Source organism: Pseudonaja textilis, chromosome 1 (genome assembly GCF_049901715.1).
Source record: "Pseudonaja textilis isolate UNSWEBS1 chromosome 1, rPseTex1.2, whole genome shotgun sequence".
Lineage (NCBI taxonomy): Eukaryota > Metazoa > Chordata > Lepidosauria > Squamata > Elapidae > Pseudonaja > Pseudonaja textilis.
In genome coordinates this window covers 32,455,257-32,479,918 of record NC_141990.1, presented here as the reverse complement: position 1 = coordinate 32,479,918, position 24,662 = coordinate 32,455,257, and the positions used below count along the sequence as shown (strand labels likewise).

The window sequence follows — 24,662 nt, the reverse complement described above, 5'->3', positions numbered from 1 at the left end:
TCTTCGGCTCTGTGCTTCTCAGAGTGATGTGAGATTGCAGCTGCTTCTTCCTTTTAACTGCTAGTGGGGTGGGACTTGATTGGGTGGGGGCTTGGCTGTGTTCTGATTGGGTGGGGGTGTTCTCATTGGTAGGGGTTTTGGCTGTGTTCTGATTGGTTGGGGGTTTTCGGAGAAAACCCGAACAACCAAAGATCCACATACAAATACCCGCGAGAACCTCAGAGAAAATATATATATATATATAAAATATATATATATATATATATATTATAATATATATATATATATTATATATAAGAAAAAGTAACACCGCGGCTGCTCCTGCTACTACTTTCCACGCTTTCTAATCGCAAGTCCCAGGAGAGAACAAACAGCAAACCGCGCTCAGGGGCATCCAAGGCCACCTAAAGCTAGGCCGCTGCTGGTGGAGGCTTGCCCTGCCTTGGTGCCCCATTTCCCGGCTCGGCAGTCCTGCTTGGGCGGCACTTTAAAAGCCTTCCTCCTCGTGTACACGCCCGACGGGCAGCTCACTACGACGGTGGCTCCCGGCACCTGAGCAACTTCCCAGCAACTTGCGGCTTGCTTTTTCCTCTCAGGCGCTCACGCCTGGCCCCGAGCCGCGTGGCGGAGGGGAAGCCCAGAGCGCCGCCAGGTCGCCTCCTCCAAGCAGCCCGCCTGCCGGAACCCTTCCCGCTCCTCGGCGGGAAGACGCTCCCACCTGCAAACTTTGCCTTTGCAAAGCCTGGAAGCCCCGGAAACCTGAGCAACTTCCCAGCAACTTTCGGCTTGCTTTTTCCTCTCGGGGGCTTGCACCTGGCCCCAAGCCGCGTGACGGAGGGGAAGCCCGGAGCGCCGCCGGGTCGCCTCCTCCAAGCAGCCCGCCTGCCCTCCCCTTCGCCATGCGGCTCGGGGCCAGGCACAAGTGCCCGCGAGGAAAAAGGAAGCCGCAAGTTGCTGGGAAGTTGCTCGGGTGCTGGGAGCAGGCTTTTAAAGTGCCGCCCGAGCAGGACCGCCGAGCCGGGAAACGGGGCACCAAGGCAGGGCAAGGCTCTACCAGCAGCGGCCAAGCTTTAGGTGGCTCCAAGCAGCCCGCTCCAAGCAGCACGACCGCCCACTGGGTGGAACCCTTCCCGCTCCTTGGCAGGAAGACGCTCTTGCCTGCAAACTTTGCCTTTGCAAAGTTTAAGCCTGGAAGCCCCGGAAAAAGGGGGATCGGTGGGACTCACCTTCGGAGAGGTCGCACTCAAAGGTGATTTCGAACTCCCAGCCGAGGCCTTTGCAAAGTTCTTCTTTTCTTTCCTACCCCGAGAGCGCTCCGCACTGTTTTGCAGCTTTGGGGGCCTCGCGGCGCAGGGCAATATGCCACGCCCAGCGATTTTTTTTCAGGGGCGGGCCGGATAGGACAGACCAACGGGCCGGATGTGGCCCGCGGGCCGTAGTTTACCCACCCCTGGTTTATTCTATCTGTACTTCTTGTTTTAAATGTAGAAAAACTTTCTAAAAATAATGTGTATACTTGTTTTGGAAAAGCTAGCACAAAGGCTTTCAGAGACTATATTTTAAAAAATCCGAAAGTATCTCAGCCTCCGAGGCACTGGAGATAATAGAACTTATCCAATCCTTTAAAACTAAAGAACCTATTAGTTTTTATACATATTTGTTATCAATAAATAAATTTGGCATGCAGATGTTAAAGAAATGAGCGGAATAAAGAACTTGAGGTTCCTATATTACGGAAGAGTGTTTTGACCTCTATAGCAAATGCACTATGTCAATGCAGCTCAAATTACAATTTACACAACAAAAATATTTAGAATATCCAGTATTTGATTCCATTATGTTCATATAGAAAAACTGTAAAAACAGCATTTTTTGGATGTTTTTCTTTTAAAAAAATGTTTCTATACTTAATTTTGGGAGAAAATATTACATGATTATGCAACAAAAGCAAAATTTTTTGAAAATATAATATTCTTCTAAATTATATACCTAATTAATGGAATCTGACAATCAAACAATATAAATGGATTCTGTATCCTTATAACTAAAAGGTTGACATTGCAGCATTGTAAAGATAAAAGTATGGCTCCATTTACTGAATGGATTGAAGACCTGATTGCCCTTGCTACTTATGAGCATATGGCCTATACATGTAAATTTTGTATTGGCCAGTATAATGAATTATGGGACTCATTTATACAAAATACAGATTAAAAAAGAGCTGTATAAATATATTAGAAAAATATATATACTTGAACATTTGCATTCAATTCGTATATATAAACGTGTAACTATTTTTGTATTTTTCTTTGTTGTATTTGTTTCACTTTTTGCTAAAACACACTTTGTGTTTTTCTTTTGAAAATTTTTTATTAAAAAGCAAATAAAAAACCCATAAGAATGTGAACTAATGTACATATCTTTAATAGCTTAAAAGAGCAAAATAAAAGTTTGAATGATTATACTGAGATAACCCAGAATTCTCATTTGGCACAAATGACAAGGGTCAAATTATCCTATTTTAAACACATCATGCCTTTGCTCAGCACTCTGGAAAAGGCTGTAATGTTGGGGAAAATGGTAGGAAAAAGAAGAGGATGATCATTTTAGGAACATATTGAGATGGAGAAAATCTATGTAGAAGATAGTTGAAACTGATGGAACATAATATCAAATGACTTTCTTGTGGTAGTAGAACCAAAGATAAACTATATAGAATGAAGGTATTTTCCATTTTAAAAGTATTCATAGATTCTATAATTCCACAAAAGAGTATTTATTGTGAATAAGAGCTGCTAACCACTTTTATTTGCGTGTCAAGATTCACAGTTTGAGATAATGTACTTTCCTGGAATTAGAAAAAGCAAACGTTCAAAAATGTGTTACAGGCAGGTGTTGCATTTGTATTTCTTCATGTTTAGAAGCATCTTCTTCAACATGATTGTTCTTCCATTAAAATTCTTTCTGGGAACATATATTACATAAATGTAAATAATACAGATTTCTACATGTATAAGAAAACAGCTTATGCATGTGAAATGTCTTGTTAGCACTAGAAGTAAGGTTTTAAATAGATATTTGGATGGTATTGTATACTTCTGGAAATGGTCACTCTATTCATTTGAAACTGTCACTTTTTATACAATGTACAAAGGGCCAAGAATTCTTATTTTCCAAAATAACTCCAAAGGCATTAAACACAAGGAAAAATTAGCTGTTATTCAATCGTATTTTTATGAAATTTAACATGTATATAGAAACCTGTATATATTACCAATAATTACTCAGTCTCTATCAAAGGGGTTCTTGTACTATGCTGAATTCGCAGACTCATGAACTGCATTTCCTATACTTCTTTTCTCACTCAGTGTTTTAACAACAGATGTAGCTGGACTCTGAAGTACTTTTCGTGAAAGCCTCATTCTTCCATCAGTTGGATCACGTCCAAAGTACTTCACCTGTTCATAAAAGGAAATGAGATTGAGCTCAGGATGCAGCATGATTTATGTAGTTTAATTTTAGTGAAAAAAATAGTTGTTAATAAATTTATAATTTATTAATTAAAAATTAATAATTTTTAAAAAGAATGATGGAATTCTAAGTTAAAGTACTAATCTAATACTTTAAAGGATTGAAATTAATAAAACAAGTACAATTTAAGAATTAGAAATGTGGTGAAAGTAATGAATGATTTTCTAGCATTTAGAGTGGGATAATATTTTATAGCAAAAGTCTGTTGGCCTTGTGGTTAAGGCACTAGGCTAGAAAGCAGGTGATGGTGAATTTTAGTCCTGCCTTAGCCATGAAAGCCAGCTGGATTACGTTAGGCCAGTCATTTTCTCTCGGCCTACCTGAGGGTTATTGTGGGGAAAACAGGAAGAAGGTACATTAAAGTATATTCATTGCCTTGGGTTATTTGTAAAAATAACAAAGGTGGTATGGTAGTAGGTAGTATACAAACAAGTAAATGAAGTAGCCTAAGATAAGTGGTGGAAATATTGTCAATGAATCAAACTAGGTAAGAATCTAAAATGGGAGACAAACCCTAACAAAAAGGGTTTTATATATATTTTTTAGTTTACTTTATTATCATTGCATCTCGTACAACGAAATCAAACACCATCTTCAGTGCACATCATGACCATGAAAATAAACACAAACACACATCCTTCACCCTTCACACATTGAACCGGATTTATATGCTGAATTTATACTTGTGTTTTTATATATTTTATATATATAAATTTATATTTATATGTCGAATTTATACTAATTTAGCATGCAGGTGATCCTTGGTTAACGACTCCTTGTTCAGCAACTATTCAAATCTGTGATGGTGCTGAATGAGTGGCAGTTACAATTTATCCTCAGAGTTCTGGTTCTCTCAGCCTTCCTGCAGTCACCATCTGTAATCTTCCTTAGTGGCTTTCGACAAGCAAAGTCAATGGAGAAGCTAGCAGAATGTCATGAATGCTGATTGCATGATGTCCTCACTTAACAATCTGTGGTGATTTGCTTAACGACTGCAAGTGTTAGAATTTCCACTGCTAAGTGATGTGGTCTTACATCACCATGCTTTACCATGTTGCTTAGCAATGGCAATTCTGGCACCCATGGGTTGCTGTTCCTAACTGAGGACTTCTTGTATATAAAATCCCTTTCTTAGCATTATTTATTTATTTATATATAATTTATATAATTTACACACACACACACTCTTCTGAATATTTTGTCATGAAATTTAACAAGTTTATGATCTGAAATAGATTTCCCAGCATACAGTGAAAGTAACAGTTCTTGGGGGAGAATGTCTGTAGTTAAGCATATATAATTATCACCTCCAACTACATAATAAAGATGTAACAAATTACCTGGATTTCTTGACCAATTTGTAATCCAATAGCACTAGGATGCTTAATCTAGAACAAAATATCATCTCATTATACTTATCTCATAGCTTCAGATTGCTTTCAGTACAATTAGCAGCACATACAATAGTTTCTATAAGATTTACTTTTCTTATGAATTATTTCCCAAATTTGCAATTGCCTTTTACTCTATATTAACAACTAACGAGAGAATCAGCGGGTACACAGAATGTTTCAACAATATTGTTTAATATATGACAAACAAATTTTAGAAGTCTATCTAAAGTGACTATTCTAATAACAGACATACTATACATCTCTACTTGGTGCCACATCATAAACCAGGGCCTTCTATGGAAACACCATAAGTGACAAATGTGACAATATTATTATATGAACAGAAAAACAAAAAAGCACCTTTCTTTGATCCAACTGCGAGTTGTGAAGTAGAACAGGAGTCATGTTTGGATATAATTTTACCATCACACCAGCATCTCTGCATTTTTTTAAAAAGAAAAGAAAAGAATGTTTATTTCATTATTATTTTTATTTGTTTTGCAATATCTGTATACCTCTTCAATCAATTAAGGATTTAACAGTGAATAACATAGCATAAAGAAAACATATGATAGAAAAATAAATATAATAAAATACATGCATTCATTCAAATATATACCCAATCACAATCAATTAGGGCTAAAGGTCCAATGAAAGACTACTATTTTCACCAGCTGCCAAGGTGGGAGGTGGCTGAATGGAACTCTGGGGGAAAGATACCCTAGAGCACAAGGCCTAATTTGGGGAAGGCCAAGCATCTCATCTGCATCCCATGTATTCCTGTGGAAGTGGAGGGCTACCCTCTAGTTAGGCAACACTGACCTTATTCCCTCTTTGCTTCAACATTTTGTCCAAATAAAAAACCTAATTTTATCTGACTGAGCAACATGTTATAAATTATTTAACTTTTAAAAGTATTTTATAATCTTTTTCTCAACTGAACTTTGTAAATATTTTCAAAAATTGTTACAGAGTTGAGTTCTCTTCACTGAAAGAAAGAAAAAATATTTGTGACATTATCACCTTTTCTTGTTTTTGGAAGAGAGACAAGGAAGTCCTTATCAATCACATATTCAGTCTTTTATTGCTCCCCTTGTATCAGTTCACAAACAAAGGCCTAATGAAACTCCCAGTGAATAAATGAATCAATGTTAAAACACAATTAACAGTTTGTGATAAGGCTGTGATAGTGTGCACCTCTGCCTTCCATTATTTATGTTAGTTCTATGCAATTAAAATGATTAAAATTCTTTTTAAAAAACATACACATAAATAGTTGGGCAAGAAGGAGTGGAACATAAAATGAAAGATTTTAGATTAATGCCTTAGTTAAGGTATTCACCCATCGTTTCCTCACTTAATTTAATTTGAACAGTTTGTTCAGTACTGCTTGTTTTTTAATAATCAGTTCAACTAACAAAATTAAAACACTAGACTGGTTTGCTTTAGAATTTCCTCTGTATCTAAGAAATAACCTAGATGGTTACATATAAAAATGCTAAAAATGTATTTTTTTAAAAAAATAAAGATTATATGGTGTGTGTGTGTGTGTGTGATGACCTAGGGTGTGGCACAAAGGCAACACAGTCAGATATTCAGTAGGAGTCCCTTTATTAGCTCGAACTTTGCTCCCGATGTCCTGGTTACCTTCTGGCTGGAGAAAAACTCCCAGGAACAACCTTTGGCTGCAGAGAATCAAGTCTAAAACATGGTCAACAAAAACTGTAACTCTAAGCCCAATCAAGGCAAAATGACATAATCGGCAGGGCAGGACAGGACAGGACAAAGAATTCCAGACATGAAGGCATGGCAATAACTCAACACAGTTGGGAATACGTCAGAAACACAGATAACTAAAGTCAACACAAGAAAAACTCACATTTGCTCCCAGCAGCTGCCGCACTCGGCATGCATTTCTTTTAAATTCTCTTTCAACTGTGGCTAATGAAGAGAATCAGGGCCCTCTCCTCTCCCTTAAGCCACACAACCCATGTTGCTCACTTCTCCGTTCCTCCCTGGGTGCCCTAGGATGAAGAGTGGTAGGCCTGGGTCTTCCTCCGAAGTCCCTCTCTCGTTCTACCTCTCCCCTGCTCTGCCCAGCTGACATTGCCCTTTCCCAGTTTCCTCCACAACCAACGGAGCCACACTCCCACTCCCTGTCAGCTGTTCATCTTCCTCCTCAGATTCAGAATCCGACAGGGGTATGACTGTGTGTGTATCTGTGTCTGTGTGTGTCTGTTCGTGTGTGTGTGTGTGAGAGAACACACATTCATCCATATGCAGATATACTATTTGATCAGCTTCACAAGTTGCATTTGTTTACCTTAATTCAGTTATTGTTGCTGTATATATAGCTCCAAATTCCAACTGATAGTCTTGCTATAAATATAAAGAAGAGTTGCAGGAGTAAAAGACATAAATATATGTGAAGAACAAAAACATTAAAAACCTGCAATATGGCATTGACTATATTCAAAGAAAATATTAAAATTATTAAAATTCTCAAAGGCCGTTTTTCATTCAATCAATATAGTATTTTGGAAATCAACTACAGGTAATCCTTGACTTACAACAGTTCATTTAGTGATAGTTCAAAGTTACAATAGCACTGAAAAAAGTGACTTATGACCATTTTTCACATTTATGACCATTGCAACATCCCCATGGTCATATGATCAAAATTCAGATGCTTGGCAACTGACTCATATTTATCATGGCTGCAGTGTCCCAGGGTCATGTGATCCCCTTTTGCAACCTTCTGAAGAGCAAAGTCAATGGGGAAACCAAATTTACTTAACAACCAGGTTACTAATTTAGCAACTGCAGTGATTCACATAACAAATACGGCAAGAAAGGTAATAAAATGGAGCAAAACTCACATAACAAATTCTGCTCTTAGCAACATAAATTTGGGGCTTCAATTGTGGTTGTAAGTTATATTTTATTTAATTCTATAAAACTTGTCCAGGCTGAAAAGACTTGGAATAGGAAATATAAATGTCTGATATTTTTAGAAAATTATTATGAATAATAAAGCTAAAGATATCAAAAAGGCTCTTACATCATCTTTGCATATTTCATTAATAAATTCTTTTGCTTCATACATAGCTTCCGGTACTGGAGCAAATATGGAAAAAGTATCTTCATCTACTTGGCTAACAGTTACCCCTTTGGAATAAAAACAGGCCACAATTAGTATTCAATATATTGTATTAGTTTTAAACAAAATGTGGGAATATAAAATCTAAAAACAGAAGTTACCTGTTTCAGCTAGAAGTTTCTTTAAATTATAACCTCCTGGTCCAAGAAATCTTGCTCTTTTTGTTGCTGGTACCTGAATATTTTCTGAAATGAACAAAATTCAAGATATGAAGAAAGTGTATCACTAGGATTTAGGGGCTGACTTTTTCATTTGCTAATTTTGCCTTTCGGAAGAAGTAGTATATAATAGCATGCTTATATTTAGAAATCTAAATAGATCTCAAGTTTATTTGACCAATGAGAATATCGTAAAAACTATGTTTTGCTGGTATTGATAAAAGAGAAGATGGAAATAATATTAAATAATTTATCTTACAGCACTATTATATCCACTCCAAATCTGCAGAGGTTTGGATAATCATCAAAAACAAAAGACACTCAGTTTTTTATAATCATCTTCTAAAGCTTTAATAGTTTGCCTCTTCCTAATATTCTTTTTCTTTGTATAATCCATTATTAATCCTCTCGCGTATGCCTTCATTGTATCCCAAACATTCTGCATTGAAGTATCTTTTTTATTTTCACTGAAAAAGAAAGCCAATTCTTTGCCCATCCATTGTGTAAAGTCTTTTTCCTTTAAGATAGTGTTGTTTAATGTCCATCTAGATCTTCTTCTTTGTCCTTTCCATTTAATTGTCATAGGATTATGGTCTGCCCATATACCCGTTTCTATATTTATTTCTTGAATGTTAGATATTAGTTCTGATGAAGTCCAAATCATATCTATTCTGGACCATGATAAATGTCTATTTGAATAAAAAGTATATTGCTGGGTTTTACCATTTCTTTCTCTCCATATATCTTTTAAATTTAATTCATCTACCATTTTAAAAAAGGATTTAGGGAGAGTCTTTCTATTTTGTTTTAATGCTGTCGCTGTATAGTCCAATTTATTATCTACAATTCCATTAAAATCTCCCATCATAATTATATTGACATGGTCCAGTCCAATTGATTTCATATGTAACTTTTTATAAAATTCTTCTTGTTTATCGTTCGGAGCATAAATTGCAACAAGTAGTGTTTTTATATTGTTATCCACTATTTCAACCATTAATACTCTTCCATCTTCATCAGTATAAACCAATTTTGCTGCAATAGTTTCTTTAATGTACAGGACCACTCCTCTTTTCTTACAGTTAGTCAAGGAAGTAAAAATTTTCCCCAGTTTTGGTCTTACCAATAATCGTTGATGTTGTTTTTTAATATGTACTTCTTGTAGGCAAATTATATCAAATTTTAACTTCTCTAATTTATGAAAGATTTTTCTTCTTTTAATAGCTGAGTTCAATCCATTTATATTCATAGAAATCAATTTTTTTCCTCCATGATTATGTTTTATATTTAGGTCTAACAGTTCTTGTAGATCTTACTTCACGTTGTTCTTTGGTCTCCATTTGTCCACCTACCGCACCTTCTTCTTTCCCCGTTCTCATCTGGTCTTCTTGAGGCTCAGTTGAAATGGTCTCTTTTTATGTCTCTATTTCTCTTCTCCCAAAAAATTCATTGTAGAATATTTCTGCTTTCTCAACTGAGTCGATTCTGTGTCTCTGTTCTTGCCATATAAACATTAATCCTTCTGGGATCAACCATCTATAATTCACGTCTTTTTCCAATAATTTTTTGGTCAAAAATCGATATTCTCTTCTTATCTCTCTCACTCTTCTGGGCACTTGTTTTAAAACCATAATCTCTTTACCTTTATATTTCAACCCCTTATCTCTTGCGACTTGTAATATTTGTGTTTTAATAGTCTTTTTAGTAAATCTGACATGGATCTCCCTTGGTAGCTTATTCCTCATCGCATATCTTGTAAAAACACGATATATCTCATCTACTCCGTCCATCATCTTTTCCTCTGTTATCTCCAAAGCTCCAGCCAGAATTTCTATCATTACAGCCGCCAAATCTTGTCCTTTTTCTTCCTCTATATTTTGAAATCTGAGATAGAATTCTGACCTATCCATCTCCCACTTCAACATCCCAGTTATATCTTGTTGCACCGTTGTTAATTTGCTAACAATATTTCCAACTGTCTCATCTCTTTGTTTGTCTTTCTCCTCAATTTTTTGGAGTCTCTCCTCCTGTTTCGCCATCATTTGTTGAAAATTTTCAATTTTTTCATCAGTCTTTGCAATTCTTTGTTCAATACTCTCTGTTCTTTGGTCAATACTTGTTTTGAGTTCTTGTATTCCTGGTATAATCGTCGCTAGATCCATTTGTACTTTATCTTGCTTTGCCATTATTGATAGTCGTCCTCCAGTTGATGGAGAAGCAGGAGCAGAAGTTGAACTGCCAGAAGGTAAAGTTTTCTTACTCATTTGAATAACTCAGGATCTTTAAGCTCCTTTAATCCAATTAATAGGGTAGCCAATTATAATCCAATTGGGAAGAAGAAAAACATTAAAAAAAACAGTAAAAAATAAAGAGTCCAGGATTAAAAAGAGAAGGAGAAAAGGAAGATTAAAAAGAAAAAGGAGGAGATTCTTCAGGTTCTTCTAAACCTTAATCCTATTGTGGAATAGTCAATTATGATTCAAAAATAAAAATTAAGAATAGTAAAAAAGAAAAAGAAAAAGAGAGTAAGACCCAATAATATTAAAAAGCAATGATAAAAAAAAGAAGAGGAAAAAGAAAGAATTCTTCAGGTTCTTCACACCTTAATCCAATTATAAGGTCTCAAAAAATAAAAAAATAACCATAAAAATAAATAAGAAATGAAAATAGAAAATAGAAAAGGCAAAAATCCCAATAAGCAAAAAGAAAAAGGAAAACTATTCTGAGGCTTTCCCTTTAAAAAGAAAAGTAAATTTAAAAATTAAAAATAAGGTCAAACAAAAGAAAAAGAAAATAGATATACAAATATTACAAAATACTGTGGGATTGAAGAGGAGGGATGAAACAGCTAAAAGAAGGTAAAAAAGAAAGCACACTGCATCTTATTTAGTTATCCAAGGCTCTTATTATGGCTTCTCCACAAATTCCAAAGCCAAACTTCAAGTACTCAATTAATAATAGAAGTTCCAAAGAACACCTGTTAAAACATTCTCCAGTGTTCTTCCCTCTATCTAATCAAGTTCCAGTGTCCTTGAGAAAGGATTCCTTCACAGCCCTTTCAACTTCCAATAAAGTATCTTCAAGCCTCTAGTTGGCAGTGTTACAAAGTTTCTTTAATCCACCCCCCCTTCTTTCTCAAAAAAGCCTAATAAAAAAAAGGGAAATATACATGTATATATATGTATTTAAGAAAAAAAAATTACTAAAGGGAGCCTCTGTTCTAAAAAAAACTATTAACAGTCAAGAGGGGGAAAAAAGAAAGAAAAATTAGGTGAATATAAAAAGAAAAACCAGTCTAGTTACAGTTACTAGATCACAATGGAAGTTCAATGAAAGCAAAAGTAAAAGTAAAAAGCCAAGCCTCAATTTGACATTCTCTAAATCAGTTTCATCAGTTTTTGTCCAAAGTCTTACAGGATTCTTCTCATTTTAGAGTGTCCTTAAGTCCCCGAGAAAAAAAAATTCTCACCAGCCGATGCACTTTCTCTTTCTGCCTCTTCCTTCCGGAGCTGTCACAGCTTCAGCAGCTTAAAGGCTGCCTCTCCGCCGATGGTAAAAGGGCTTCTCCTGGATCAGCCAGGGACTTTGCGATGTCCCTGGGATCAGCAGAACGCGCCCCTTACTATCACCATCTCTACGGGACGGTTTAGGTCCATTAGGACCGACCAGGGGCAAAGATATCAGCTGCAATCTCAGAGCCCCGAGATTGCAGCTGTATCGCAGCGACGTGGCTCTGCCTTCTTGAAGAAATGGGAAAATCTACAATTGTCATTGATAGGTAGAATTTCAACAATCAAGATGAATATTTTACCCAGAATTTTATATTTGTTCCAAACCATATCAATCAGGCTTGGTAAAGATTACTTTGAAGAATTAAATAAAATTGTGTTGAAGTTTATATGGCAAGGTAAGAAAGCCAGAATAAAATTAAAACTTCTGCAAGATGCTAGAATTAGAGGAGGTTTTGGCCTTCCAAATTGGGAGTTGTATTACCAAGCTGCAAATTTAATGTGGGTTAAAGATTGGATAACATTAAGAAAGACTAGATTGTTGACACTAGAAGGGCATGATTTATTACTGGGATGGCATGCTTTTCTGTGGTATAAGGGAACTAAAAACAAAGAGACACTCAAAAAGATAGAATAAATGAAAAACAGATATTATCCTATGTCAGATACATTAATGAACACATTTGCAAAACAAAATTAACAGATTAACAAAAATGATTTTATGTGAATGTGGTGCACTAGTAGTTTAAAAGGGGAAAAATACTCCACAGATACCAACATTTACTAACTTTTTACAAAACCTTCTAGACTTTCTGATCACTTCAAGACAATACTACTACTATGACTTTTCTTTCTTTCTCTGCTTTCCTTTAATTTTTTAATTTAATTTTTTAAACTTTGTTAAATTTAAATTCCCTTAAATGTTTCCATTTTTCCTCAAGACAAATATGTTGTGGTATCAGCGATAAATACCCTTCTTTAACAGATTTTGATTTTATTGATACTATATGATTTAGCCACCTTGGCAGGTCAAATATGAAATTGAATGACTGGAATGAAAACCATAACTCAAAAAAGTCATAAATCTGCATATACTGGGTCATCTTCTTAAAGTAACATTTTATGCATTTTAGGAAAACCTTTCTAACTACCCCAGTTAAAATTATAGGTCATTACCTACAAGTGGTCCATTCTCTTTTCTGCTTGGTCTAGGTTTTGCAATTACTTTGCTCATTATTTGCAAGATCTCTTTCTTTGCAACTATGGAAAAATGAGTAACATTTTAGTTGAAGTACACAACATATACAATTTGTTTTTTTTCATCAAAAATACTGCTGGTGTTCTGCCTTTCTTTTTTAAGCAAATCCTTTCTAGCATTTCACCACTACAACAGTTTGAGACCCTTTCGATCAGCTGTTCTATTATTTCCAGTCTAGAACTTTATAAGGAATTAATTTAATACCAAATATTTTGTCCAGTTTTCTGTATTATTTCCAGTGCATCATGGAAACCCTCTACATTTCTCTCTCTCTTTTTCCCTCACCCTCTCAGCTTAACCAACCTCACAGGGTTGTTGTTGTGAGGAAAATAGGAAGGAGGTGTGTTGCATATGATTATCGCCTTGAGTTATTTGTACAAATAATAAAGGTGGGACATAAATAAGTAAATATTTTTAAGAATGTAAGTAAGCACGGAGAAACGAGAGTAATTTATTCCATTTCTTGTCATATTTTAAGCTTTTGTTGCAATCTCTTTTATTATGGATCTATTAAGTTTTTAGGTTGGTTTTTGGAATAAAAATACAGTCACATTTGGCTATTCACTTAAGACAATGACAGTATTTTCTGCAAGTAAAATAAAATACGTTTCCTTGGTGTTTTTCTTCTGTAGGAATAAAATAAAAAGCATGTTAAATACACAGTCCATTGCTGACACAGAAATAACAAACAAGGAACTTTGCTAGTTTTTATGTTGAAAAGCAATGAGATTTAAAGGGGCCCATACATTTTAACTGGTATATTATTTGGTTTAAAACTTTAACTGATCAATGGGACTGTGATTTGGGCCCTTTGGAAATATTTTGCTTTGAATGAACTCAGATTAGCTCCATCTCTTATCATTCTGGAAGTTCCCAAGACCTAGTTCTACCACCAGGCCTGGGGGAAGATCTCATGGAACTGGAGATGTTCTTAAAGGTCTCCATTGTGATTGATCTTTTATTCTCTCCTTGTGGTTTATATATTTCCAGATTTTTCAGTTTTTAATTTATAATGAGGATTGTTAATTTTTATGAGTTTTTGTTGTTTTATTGATTGCTGTACTCTGCCCAAAATCACTTTATAAGTAATTATTATATAAATGTGATAAATAAATAAATAAACTTAATCTACTGAATGCCAATCAAAATATGAGATAATACTGTGGACATTTTTTTACAGATTTATAACTTATCCTTTTGCTGATATGAAAAATGTAGAGAAAAAAGGAGCAAAAATAAGTCAAGAACTGTGGTTGTTCTTCTCACCTGTAGCTTGTTGAATAGCTTCCATTACAATTTTTAAGGGTATTCCTGGTATCTTGATATCAGCCTAAGAATGCACAAATCAAAAATGAAGTTTAACATTAATGGAACTATTTTCTAGCAAATTGGGGGTGGGATGATTAAAGTGGATACCTGTAAGGCAGTGATTCCTTTATTTGTCCCAGCCATCTTGAAGTCCATATCACCATTATAATCCTCTATTCCCTGTATAAGAGCATTTGAAATAATCAGCAAGATTGCAATAGTTCTATTAACAATCCAATCATAAGTGTCAACACATATTCTGCTGCGATATTTTCTTCAGAACTGTTGCTAAATTCTATACTTATATTGATATAATGGATGTCTCTAAACCATATACTGTATGATGTCCTTGGAAAATAAAGTCAACCAAAGTTACTCTAAATAAATAGCTAAATACACTGATGCCAGAAGCTTAAACTATAAAACAATAAATGGTTTAGAGCATAAAACACATTCTGTAAAATATTAAAATTCCCAAGATTTCAAATAAGTTGTATAATCTTCTTATGTTGTAAGATATTGTAATTAATACGAGTTTTGTCAGAGGAATGGGAAATTACATAGGCTATGGACTGTATAATTAACATGAATACAGGTGGCTCCCAATTTACCACCATTCATTTAGTGATTATTCAAAGTTACAACGGCAGTGAAAAAAGTGAGATATGACCAGTTTTTACACATTCCCCATAACCATGTGATCAAAATTTGGGCCCTTGGCAACTGGCACATATTTATGACAGTTTGTAACTTTCCCAGCCAGCTTCTGACAAGTCAATGGGGGAAGCCAGATTTGCTTAATGACCAAATGATTCACTTAACAATTGCAGTGATTCACTTAAATGTGGCCAAGGAAGTCATAAATTGGAGAAAAACTGACTTAACAACTGTGTTGCTCAAATTGTGGTCATATATCAAGAACTAATGGTACATAATACTCATATCAGGCAAATACTCAATTCAATAGTTCATCAGATGCGAGTTTGTATAAATGCAAAAAAGTTATATGGCTGCCAAATAAAAGAATTGAGTAATCTCCAGAGTCCACTAGTGTTAATATTTAACATTAAATTTTTATGATGATTTTATAATGTTGAAAGCACTTCACACAGATTATATTCTGAATGTATTTTTAAATATGTATTTTTAAAAAGTATTGCGGGTCGAATTGGCACATTGGACCATATTGTCTGGAAACATGCAGAAGAGGCCTTCATCCTGCAGTGGATAGACAATGGCTAAAATGACACTATTTTAAAATGCGTATGAGTGGCCAATCCATTTAATAGATAAGTGGGATGTATGAGGAAAAGTAGTGGGTTTCCTAAGACCGCATATCACTCATTAGATTCAAAAGATACTCTCCTAATTCAAAGCTTTGCCTCTCATAGTGTTATTGTGAATTTATTTGCCAGTAATACATAATGGTTATAAATGTAACTTTTTTATTGAATTTTTTGAAAAAAAATGATTTTTGTAATAATGTAATATAAATTTTATAGACTGAAGATATCTCAAATCTAAGAAACAAACTTAAGAATACTCACCAGAATGTCTGTTAATAGGCAATAATTTTCAATGTCTCCAACTTTTTCAGGATTTGGCTTGGTAATCAAACCAATAGCAACACCTGCTACAGGAGATGATATGGGAACTCCTGGCGGAGGAAATAAAAACCCCAATCATCATGCTGCTGAATGAAACTAAATAGGCTTTGGAATCCAACCTCTGCTCAGATTAAGAGATATTTTTCACAAATGAAAGAAAATATATGTGTCCCAGGATAATGTTGCAGGATCCAATCTGGGTTGGTCACTGGTATGGTATTTCTAGTGCCTGTTGTATGTACCCAGATTGGATCCTGCAAGAGACCTAACCTCAATATTAACAAATTCAAAGAAGGGAAGACCATCAGTTTTCTAGGTAATTTGTTTTATTGACAAACTCCCGTATCATTGGGAAAAAATAAAATCAAATAAAATCTTTATTTTATTAAATCTTTATTAAATCTTTCAAATAAAATCTCCCCCATTACATTCTTCCACATTATAGTGAACGAGGAGAAGCCTCCTCCCAAACCTTGACACAAAAGGATTAAAAGTAAAACCAAAATGTAATTGGTCAGTCTAGGTAGTGGACAGAAATAAACAGACCTAGAAAACTCAAATTCTGAAGAACCAATCAGAAGTGAAAACCAGTGATGTAGGCTTTTTCAAAAAGGATAGGGAAGCTTAATTTTGTCTTTTGTATCTGTATCTTGCACTGGCTTAAAAGCCACATAAAAACCATACATTGCAATTTTGATTATAGTTCAGAAATTAGACAGTTATCTAACCTACAAACTAGGTGAAATGAATACCGATGTTTATTTCAGAGACTGATATGAACTGCTGTGATTCTGTTATGTGTTTGCTTCTCTGTGTTGCCCAAGGAAATCCTCTTCCAAATTAATGTCCAATTCTCCTTTTTAAAAATTTCCTTTGTTCTCTTTTAACTCTATTTACAGTCATGTGAAAAAGTAAGAAAACCCCACTGAATTTTTTGACTTTTTCAATGTATTTCAACATACAGTTATTTGATCTTAATTTCAACAATATTTCAACAACCATTCTACGATCCGGAAGATCCCCTAGAAGTGGAGATTTCAAACTGTGAATTTACTTGGACTAGGCCATTCCAAAAGTTCAGGCTGAGAGTATACTCCTGTACAAGATGCTGAAAGAAATCTTTTTAAGAACCTCAGAATTTCATCATCTGACCTACAGGTAGCTCTCACAACTACTGATGTCCAAATGCATGAAGTTACCTTTAGAAAGTAGCTTCACAAATTAGATCTACCAGGAAGGTGGGCCAAGGAGAAAACTTTTGCTGTCCAGAAAAATACTAGGATAAAACTAAAGTTTTCTTATAAACACCTAGGCAAAAAGACCAGGGCTTCTGAAACAATGTGCTCTGGAAAAACAAGGCAAAGATAGTTTTTTTTGTCAAAGTACCAGAATGCCTATTTAGTGAAAATCAAAGATAGAATTTCACCAGAGGATCCTGATACAAACTGTAATACATGGTAGTGAAATATTATGATTTGGGGCTGCTTTGCTGCATCAGGGGTTGGGCAGCTTACCATTATAGAATCCTTATGAATTATCCATTTATGATATTACCTAGTTTGGGTAATGAAATGTCTGCAAGAAAACAACCAAGATCAGACAGCACCAAGGACTCCTGAATTATTCATTGTATTGGAGGGTGCTTGAGGATAATGTAAAACCATCTGTCAGGAGAGATTAAAGCTCAACTAAAAGTGAACCTTGCAACATTACAATGATTCTGAACATTCCAGTAAATTCACAATGGAATGGCTGGAAAAAAAAGGAGGATTCTGGAAAGCAAAGCCCAGATCCAAATTCCACTGAGATGCTGTGAGGTGATTTGAAATGGGTCATGCATGCAAAAAAAAACCCTTAAACATCACACATCTGAAAAAAATTCAACATGATGAAGTGGAGGAATAATTCTCCCTGTTGATGTCAGAGAATGACATATAATAGAAATGCCTACCTGAAAATGTTTCTAACAAAGGGGGCGATGGCATGTTTTAGAGCCAAGAGTGTATTTTTCGATTGAAGGAAATAGCATAACTATCAATTTTTTGTTGAATAAAGGATTGCAAAATCAATTATTCAGATTTTTAAGTTACATTTCCTATGTCTTTATATATTGTTTGAATTGATATGTCTACATGTTAAAAAAAGAAAAAAACTTTTCATGGGGTGCAACTTATTATTTCACATACCTAAAATTTCCTCAATCTTGGTGTATGTTTTCCTGCTCACTTAAACTGCTCAGAGAAAGTCCACCTTCTTCCTCCCCAGTAAAATAATGCAGATTTTTTTTTCCTCTGAAACAAAGTAGATCAGAGTAGCATAGCTCGTAGACTTTCCTACGGAGTGGGGAAGCATGTAGAAATTGGGGATGGGGAACATTTAGGGACTCCACTCAATGAGATCAAAAGGACCAAACTGCTACATTTCAGGTATATATATAGTATGTATAATCGTACCTCATTATACATATCCTGCAGTCCAGAACAGCGGTCCCCAACTTTTACAGCTTGGCAGCCAGATTGGCGGAGAGGGGAACTGGACTGTGTGCTGGCCTGCCACTTGTATATGTTTTGGGTGCGCCAGCCCACCACTGGCATAGCCTGGATCTGAACAGGCCATGGCCTGGTACTGGGCTGTGGAATGGGGGTGGAGGACCCCTGGACTAGAATGATTACAAAGTAATCATCATCTGTGTGACAACTTTTCAAATATTTCACTTATTCTCTTATTAGGGCCAAACCTTCCTAAATTCTTAAAGTTCTCTTCACAGGAACCACGCTGTTTGAGTTGAGCACTCTTATAAATCTAATAAATAAATACTCACCCCTTTTAATATTCTTTTTCTCTAACCTGTTCCAGTTTGCCCTGCAAACAGTTTGTGTTACCCAGAATTAGACCCAAGAATAAAAGTTAGACCTGACTTTTGTATCTGAAACCAGTATCTCTAATTTTACTATTTTTATAGCATTGTATTGCATAAATCAATTCAAAATATGACATTTGTACACTTAGAAAAAACATACCTGCATCCATCAAGGCTAGACTCCCACCACAAGCAGAAGCCATTGATGATGACCCTGAGGACAGAAATTGTAAGTAAGCTATCCCTTAATGCATTGTCAATTAAACACTACTTTTCTATATTTAAAAATGAGTAGCTTTCAAACTGGCAGTGAGAGCCAATTTGGTGTAGCCATTAAGGAATTCTATAGAGTTCTAGTTCCTCCTTAGATACAAAGCCTGCTGAGTGATCTTGGGTCAGTCTTTCTCACTGCTTGGAAGCAGGCAATGGCAAACCACCATTGAAATTTTGCCAAGAAAACTATAGGGAATAATCCAGACAGTCACCAGGAGTCAAGACTGACTTGGAGGAAAACTTCCCCCTCCAAATGATTCCCAGTAACATGAAGAAAATTCATAACTGTTTATCAACTTTTGATTTCTATCTCCTAGATGTAGATTCTTCAGTCATTCTAAATACAATACAGTCATTCTTGATACATTTCAGAAATTTGAAAAAAACCTTGGAACAAGAATTGAAGTATAAGGGTCTTAAACATTCATGAACTCTATTTTTACCAAAATCACAATGCAATTTTCTATTAGAGTAAAAAAAGGCTACAAATCCCTTTCCCCCAATCCTAGATTGCTACCAACAGATTGAAGCAAAATATATAAAAAAGCAAATACCATTTGATTCTAATACTTCTGAAGTAACTCTTATTGTGAAAGGAAATTTATTTGGAATCACCGGTTTCAAAGCCTTCTCTGCAAGTGCACCTACAGGTAAAAATAATGTCATGAATACAAAGAATACTTAACTTCAATAAAAATGTTGAGTTGCCTAGGGGTTTACTTACCATGACCAAGTTCTCTCCTATTTGAACCTGAAACTCTGCCAATCTCATTAGTTGCATATGGAGGGAACTACAAAAAGAAGGAAGACACTTTAAAACACCAAGTCAGCATTTATATTAAGATACAGAGCCAGAAATTTACACCACATGCATTCTTCAGAATTTAAAAATTATTCACACATTTTAAGCGGTTCATTTATTCTCACAGTTCCCCCCCTCCCCCCAAAAATCCCTGGCTCTCAGTTCAATATAAAGAGAATGATCCAATAACATTTATATCTTAATAGTTAAACTGCAAAAATATCTAGTATCTACTGCTTGAAATATAATTATACACACACACACACAAAATATATATGCATCTATTTGCCATCCTCTGTAAATCTGTGCAATATAGTTACATATAAACAAACACACACACACGCTGCAGATGCTGTTTAGGAACAACCTAAGTGGTATTTCATACAAGCCCTTTAATAATCATGTAATCGTTTTTCAGTGGCACAAAATATTCTTCATTTGTAGACAAGAAAGCACCTTCTAAATGGTCAAACAGATACTCCTCAACTTATGGCCAAGCCCATTTCTGTTGCTAAATAAAACATTTGTTAAGTGAGTTTTGCTCCATTTTATGACCTTTCTTGCCACAGTTGTTAAGTGAATCACTGTATTTGTTAAATTAGTAACATACTTGTTAACTAAAACTGACTTTGCTTGCCAGAAGATAGCAAAAGATGATCACTGGGATACTGCAACTGTCATAAATATGAGGCAGTTGCCAAGCACCTGAATTTTGACCAAATGACCATGGGGATGCTGCAATGGTTATGTGAAAAATGGTTGTAAGTTACTTTTTCCAGTACTGTTGTAACTTTGGACATTAAACTAATTGTTGAAAATTGAGGACTACCTTTATCTGACTCTGTATGCCTCAACTGGAAGCTTTTAATTGCTGTTATTCAAATATAATCTACTTTTCTCAAAACAGCTCAATGAATTCCCACATTTGCCCAATATGTGATTTATGGCTTAACATTAGATGGAAATCCAAGTAATGTAACTTGTTTAAGTGGGAACCCTATAGGTAGCGGTTATTTGCAGCGTATATTAATTATTTTTCCTCCTAAAATACTCAAAGCAATGTAAAATATTAAAATCTCATTAAAAAAGCATAAAAATGTCACAATACTTTTAGCAACTGCAAGTATTAAAAGTACACAACAAATACAACAGTCAGAGCATAGTTATTACAATACAGCTGGTCTTCCCACAGAAAACTTTGGAGTTCCCTTGAGATCTGAATAAACTTATGACATAGAGGAATTTTCCTTTTAAGAAAAGCAATGTGGAATCATCCCTAAGTTCAAGTACTGAACTTTATTGATTAGGCATCTCAAAGATAATAAAATTCAAGTGAAACAAAGAAAAATATCATACCTCATAATGAAGCATAAAGTTTTTTTCTTTTATTCCACTAAAATAGAAATAAAAAGTTATATAGATTTTAATAAGCTGTATATAATTTAATCAATTCATGACCATTTAAATAAAACTAGTACTTTGTTCTCTTTCACAAACAAACCATGACAATCAGGATTTAGGGCACGAGAAACCTCATTTTTCCAAGCATCTTTCCCAAGCCATAAATTTCCTTGAAATTTTCAGAAACAATTGACTTTTTGTAATAAGTTTACCTATAGTAATGTATAATAAGTACATTACTATGGAGCCCTTTTTCTGATTAAACCAACCTCTTTTCAGAACTCAGAAACTAATCTGATGAGAGCCAGTACAAAGCTATATTTTTAAAACTAAATCTGCCTAAGCTTGATCTATCTTTAATAGGAAATAGTCTGAAGAAGTGGTTTTACACACTGTGTGTCAGGATTCTGGCAGTTACTCCAATTAAATCATGAGCCTCGAGCCATACTCCCAAAACTAAAAAGGATTTATTAGAAGTTAACATTCCAGCATTAGCCTGGGCGTAGCCAACTCTGAGATACGTAATTCACTGTCACCCTTGATCCTGCTTTCCCTCCCACCCCTCAGGGTGTATCATCCAACGAAACATGTCCATAGCCAAGAGTCATCAATCATGCTCTCCAATTAGATTTTTGCTGAGGCAAAAGCTTCAGTAATCTAATCAGTCTCTGAAGAAAATATGAATGGAATGTACTTTCGTTTCCATACTGCTGCCTGCTCTTTGAAACTCCTCCCACTTTCTGTTGACAACTATAAAATGTGTACACAAAATGTTTTATGAGTTGACATTGTGTGTCTGAGTTGATATTTTAGTCACATTTTCTTAAGATAGTGAACAGTTCTGACACTCTCACAAGGTGGTTTGCTTATTCACAAAAATGACTAGCCCAGCCCATCATAGAAAAATAATTTGTATAAAAAAAGAGAAATTGTCCATCATCTTCCCTTCTAGAATGCTGGTTTCTAACCCAACATTTTCTCTTAAGAAAATTTACGAAGAAAGCACTGGGCTGCGATGAATCCACTTTTATTTTATATCAATGTCCAGGAAGCTCATATTATGCTTAGAAGCATTCTTATAAATACAATTATTCTAGGGCAGGGGAGTCAAACTTGCGTCGTCACCATATCGTCATGTGACATATCATGACTCCCCCCCCTTCACTAAACCAGGCGTGGGTGTGGCCAGTGCGTGACAGGCTGCAAGTCTGACACTCCTGTTCTAAGGAATGACATTTTGGTTGCAACTTTTCATTTAAAATAAAAATATTGTTAGAAGGGATATGGAAGCTTGTAGGAACAAAAATGCTGGAAACATATATGTATCCAAGTACCATAAACCATTGTCCTACACTAAACCAAAATTCTTAGTTTATAAATTAAGACAATGGCACTGAAAAAAGTGACAACTGGTTCTCACACTTACAACTGTTGCAGCATCCTCACAGTAAACTGGGTGTTGGCAACTGACATGTATTTATGATGACTGCAACATCCCAGGTCACCCTTTGTGACTTTCCCAGCTGGCTTCTGACAAGCAAAGTCAATGGGGATGTTGTATTTACTTAATGACTGCAGTGATTTATTTAACAACCATGGCAAAAGGGTGTTAAGATTGAGCACAACTCACTTAACAACCATCTTGCTTATCAATAGAAATTCTGGTTCCAATTATGGTCCTTTGTCAAGGACTACCTATATTATAAATTAAGATGATGTGAAAAGCCAGTTCCCATAGTTTGTAAACGATATAATTTAGGGGTCCCCAACCTGTGGGCTGCAGCCCATTACTGGTCCGTGGTTTATTCGCAACCGGGCCGCATGAGTGGCGGGCTGGTGCGCATAGGCGCTCAGGGCCTCACTTGTGCGAGTGTCACAACTGCTCAGGCCCTCACTTGCGTGAGCATTGCAGGCACTTGTGGCTCCAGTTGCGCAAGCATCATGGGCGCTCACTGCCCCATTCATGGTTGTTAAGTGAGGACTATCTGTATAAGCAATTTATAATCAATTTATAATTATGATCCAGCAAAGAGCAAAAACCAGGCTAAGCTGGCAGTGTTAAGAAGGTGAAAGGAAAATATACAATGGCACATACCTGGCTACTGTTGTGATAAGATCAGATTTAATACTTGATTCTAATGAATCAAATGTGACTGTGCAGAGGACCTAAAATAAGCCCAAAAGAAATGTTATTATAAAAAATTTCTCAAGGAAATTAAATTCCCTATAAAATAAAAATGATAGTAACATAAAATGCTTCAGAAACTCTGAAATTATGTTTACCTTTATTTCAAATGTTTCTGAGCTGTACTTGTTTAAAATTATACTACAAGTATAAACACTGTATATTAGAAATTTCAATCAAATATATGCACAAATCAACTGAACATTTTTCAGAAGAAAAAAAATACAAAAGTCTTTACTCTTTCTCCCAGTTTAAGATCAAGAAATCTGATCACACATAGTGCTATTTTAACTATTCATCTATAAGAACATTTTCACTCATTGACATGCATATCTCATACAGTGCAATTTCAATAGCAATGCAAAACGTAACAATGCCCTCTAATTTCTGATGCACAAAGGAAGTTAAGGATAATTTTACAGAGTAGCAATCAACTTATTTCAAAGTATTGTAGGCACTTAAAATCATAAATTTGGTTTTAATTGCATACTAACAATATACCGCTATTTGCATTGTAAGATTTTTCCCCCCTCTAAGAAATAGACTTGTGTATACATCTTCCCGAGTCCCTGAGCATGAGATGATGATGATAAACCTTTAAATCTTGAACTTTTTCATATAAAGCTTGAGTTTTGCTGCTGATTATATATATCCCTTTGTAATGTTTTGCCAGAATATCAGCCAAGCCAACAAGCAGAAATAAATATTTTTTAAAAATGGAACATTAAAGCATTTTTAAAATTCATAATATTCAAAAACAGAAGTGAGTACCTGTGTTTGTCCCCTTTGAAATAAAGCTGAACCATGCAAAGTTTTAAACAAGTCCACTTCACAAGTGATATTTCTCAGTGTATTGAAATCTCTACCATCACATCTAGAAAAATAAAGTTAAAAAGAAATAATTTTTCTTTCCAAAGTCTTCCTTCACCAACTGAAATACAGAATTCATCCTGTGATTTAAATCCAATAGCAGTTACCTGATAGGAGCAGGTTTATTTCACTGAAGTGTACATATTGGTGTAATATAGGTCCTACTAAAATAGGTTAACAGCTCAGACCAAATCAATCCATTGACACTTATTTTTAAAAGTTTTTAATCCAGTATAACTTCTAGAACACATTGTCATTGTTTTGTTCATCATGCACATATTTTCCTGTTAGGGATTCTATTCTTATTGGCTCATGTATGAGGCATGAGTTGTTTCAAAAACTATCC

General features: G+C 35.2%; 1 protein-coding gene across 2 annotated transcripts in view; it reads right to left on the bottom strand.

The window, feature by feature from the left end:
* Positions 1 to 2,760: 2,760 nt before the first annotated feature.
* PNPT1 (polyribonucleotide nucleotidyltransferase 1) overlaps positions 2,761 to 24,662 on the bottom strand; it is a 32,938-nt gene continuing 11,036 nt past the window's right edge. Inside the window, exons 13-29 of one of the 2 annotated variants that reach the window (XM_087930439.1) lie at positions 24,218 to 24,320; positions 23,357 to 23,427; positions 21,217 to 21,253; positions 19,783 to 19,849; positions 19,613 to 19,702; positions 18,946 to 18,999; positions 15,866 to 15,975; positions 14,427 to 14,498; positions 14,277 to 14,340; positions 12,929 to 13,012; positions 8,187 to 8,270; positions 7,987 to 8,093; positions 7,249 to 7,304; positions 5,286 to 5,364; positions 4,872 to 4,919; positions 3,275 to 3,458; positions 2,761 to 2,964 (exon numbers count right to left, since the gene is read on the bottom strand). In XM_087930439.1, coding sequence (XP_087786565.1) covers positions 3,312 to 3,458; positions 4,872 to 4,919; positions 5,286 to 5,364; positions 7,249 to 7,304; positions 7,987 to 8,093; positions 8,187 to 8,270; positions 12,929 to 13,012; positions 14,277 to 14,340; positions 14,427 to 14,498; positions 15,866 to 15,975; positions 18,946 to 18,999; positions 19,613 to 19,702; positions 19,783 to 19,849; positions 21,217 to 21,253; positions 23,357 to 23,427; positions 24,218 to 24,320 — 1,273 coding nt within the window. In that variant the 3' untranslated portion in view covers positions 2,761 to 2,964; positions 3,275 to 3,311. Of the gene's footprint in view, positions 3,459 to 4,871; positions 4,920 to 5,285; positions 5,365 to 7,248; positions 7,305 to 7,986; positions 8,094 to 8,186; positions 8,271 to 12,928; positions 13,013 to 14,276; positions 14,341 to 14,426; positions 14,499 to 15,865; positions 15,976 to 18,945; positions 19,000 to 19,612; positions 19,703 to 19,782; positions 19,850 to 21,216; positions 21,254 to 23,356; positions 23,428 to 24,217; positions 24,321 to 24,662 lie in introns of both variants that reach the window. The other variant, XM_026696049.2, reaches the window with a different exon arrangement.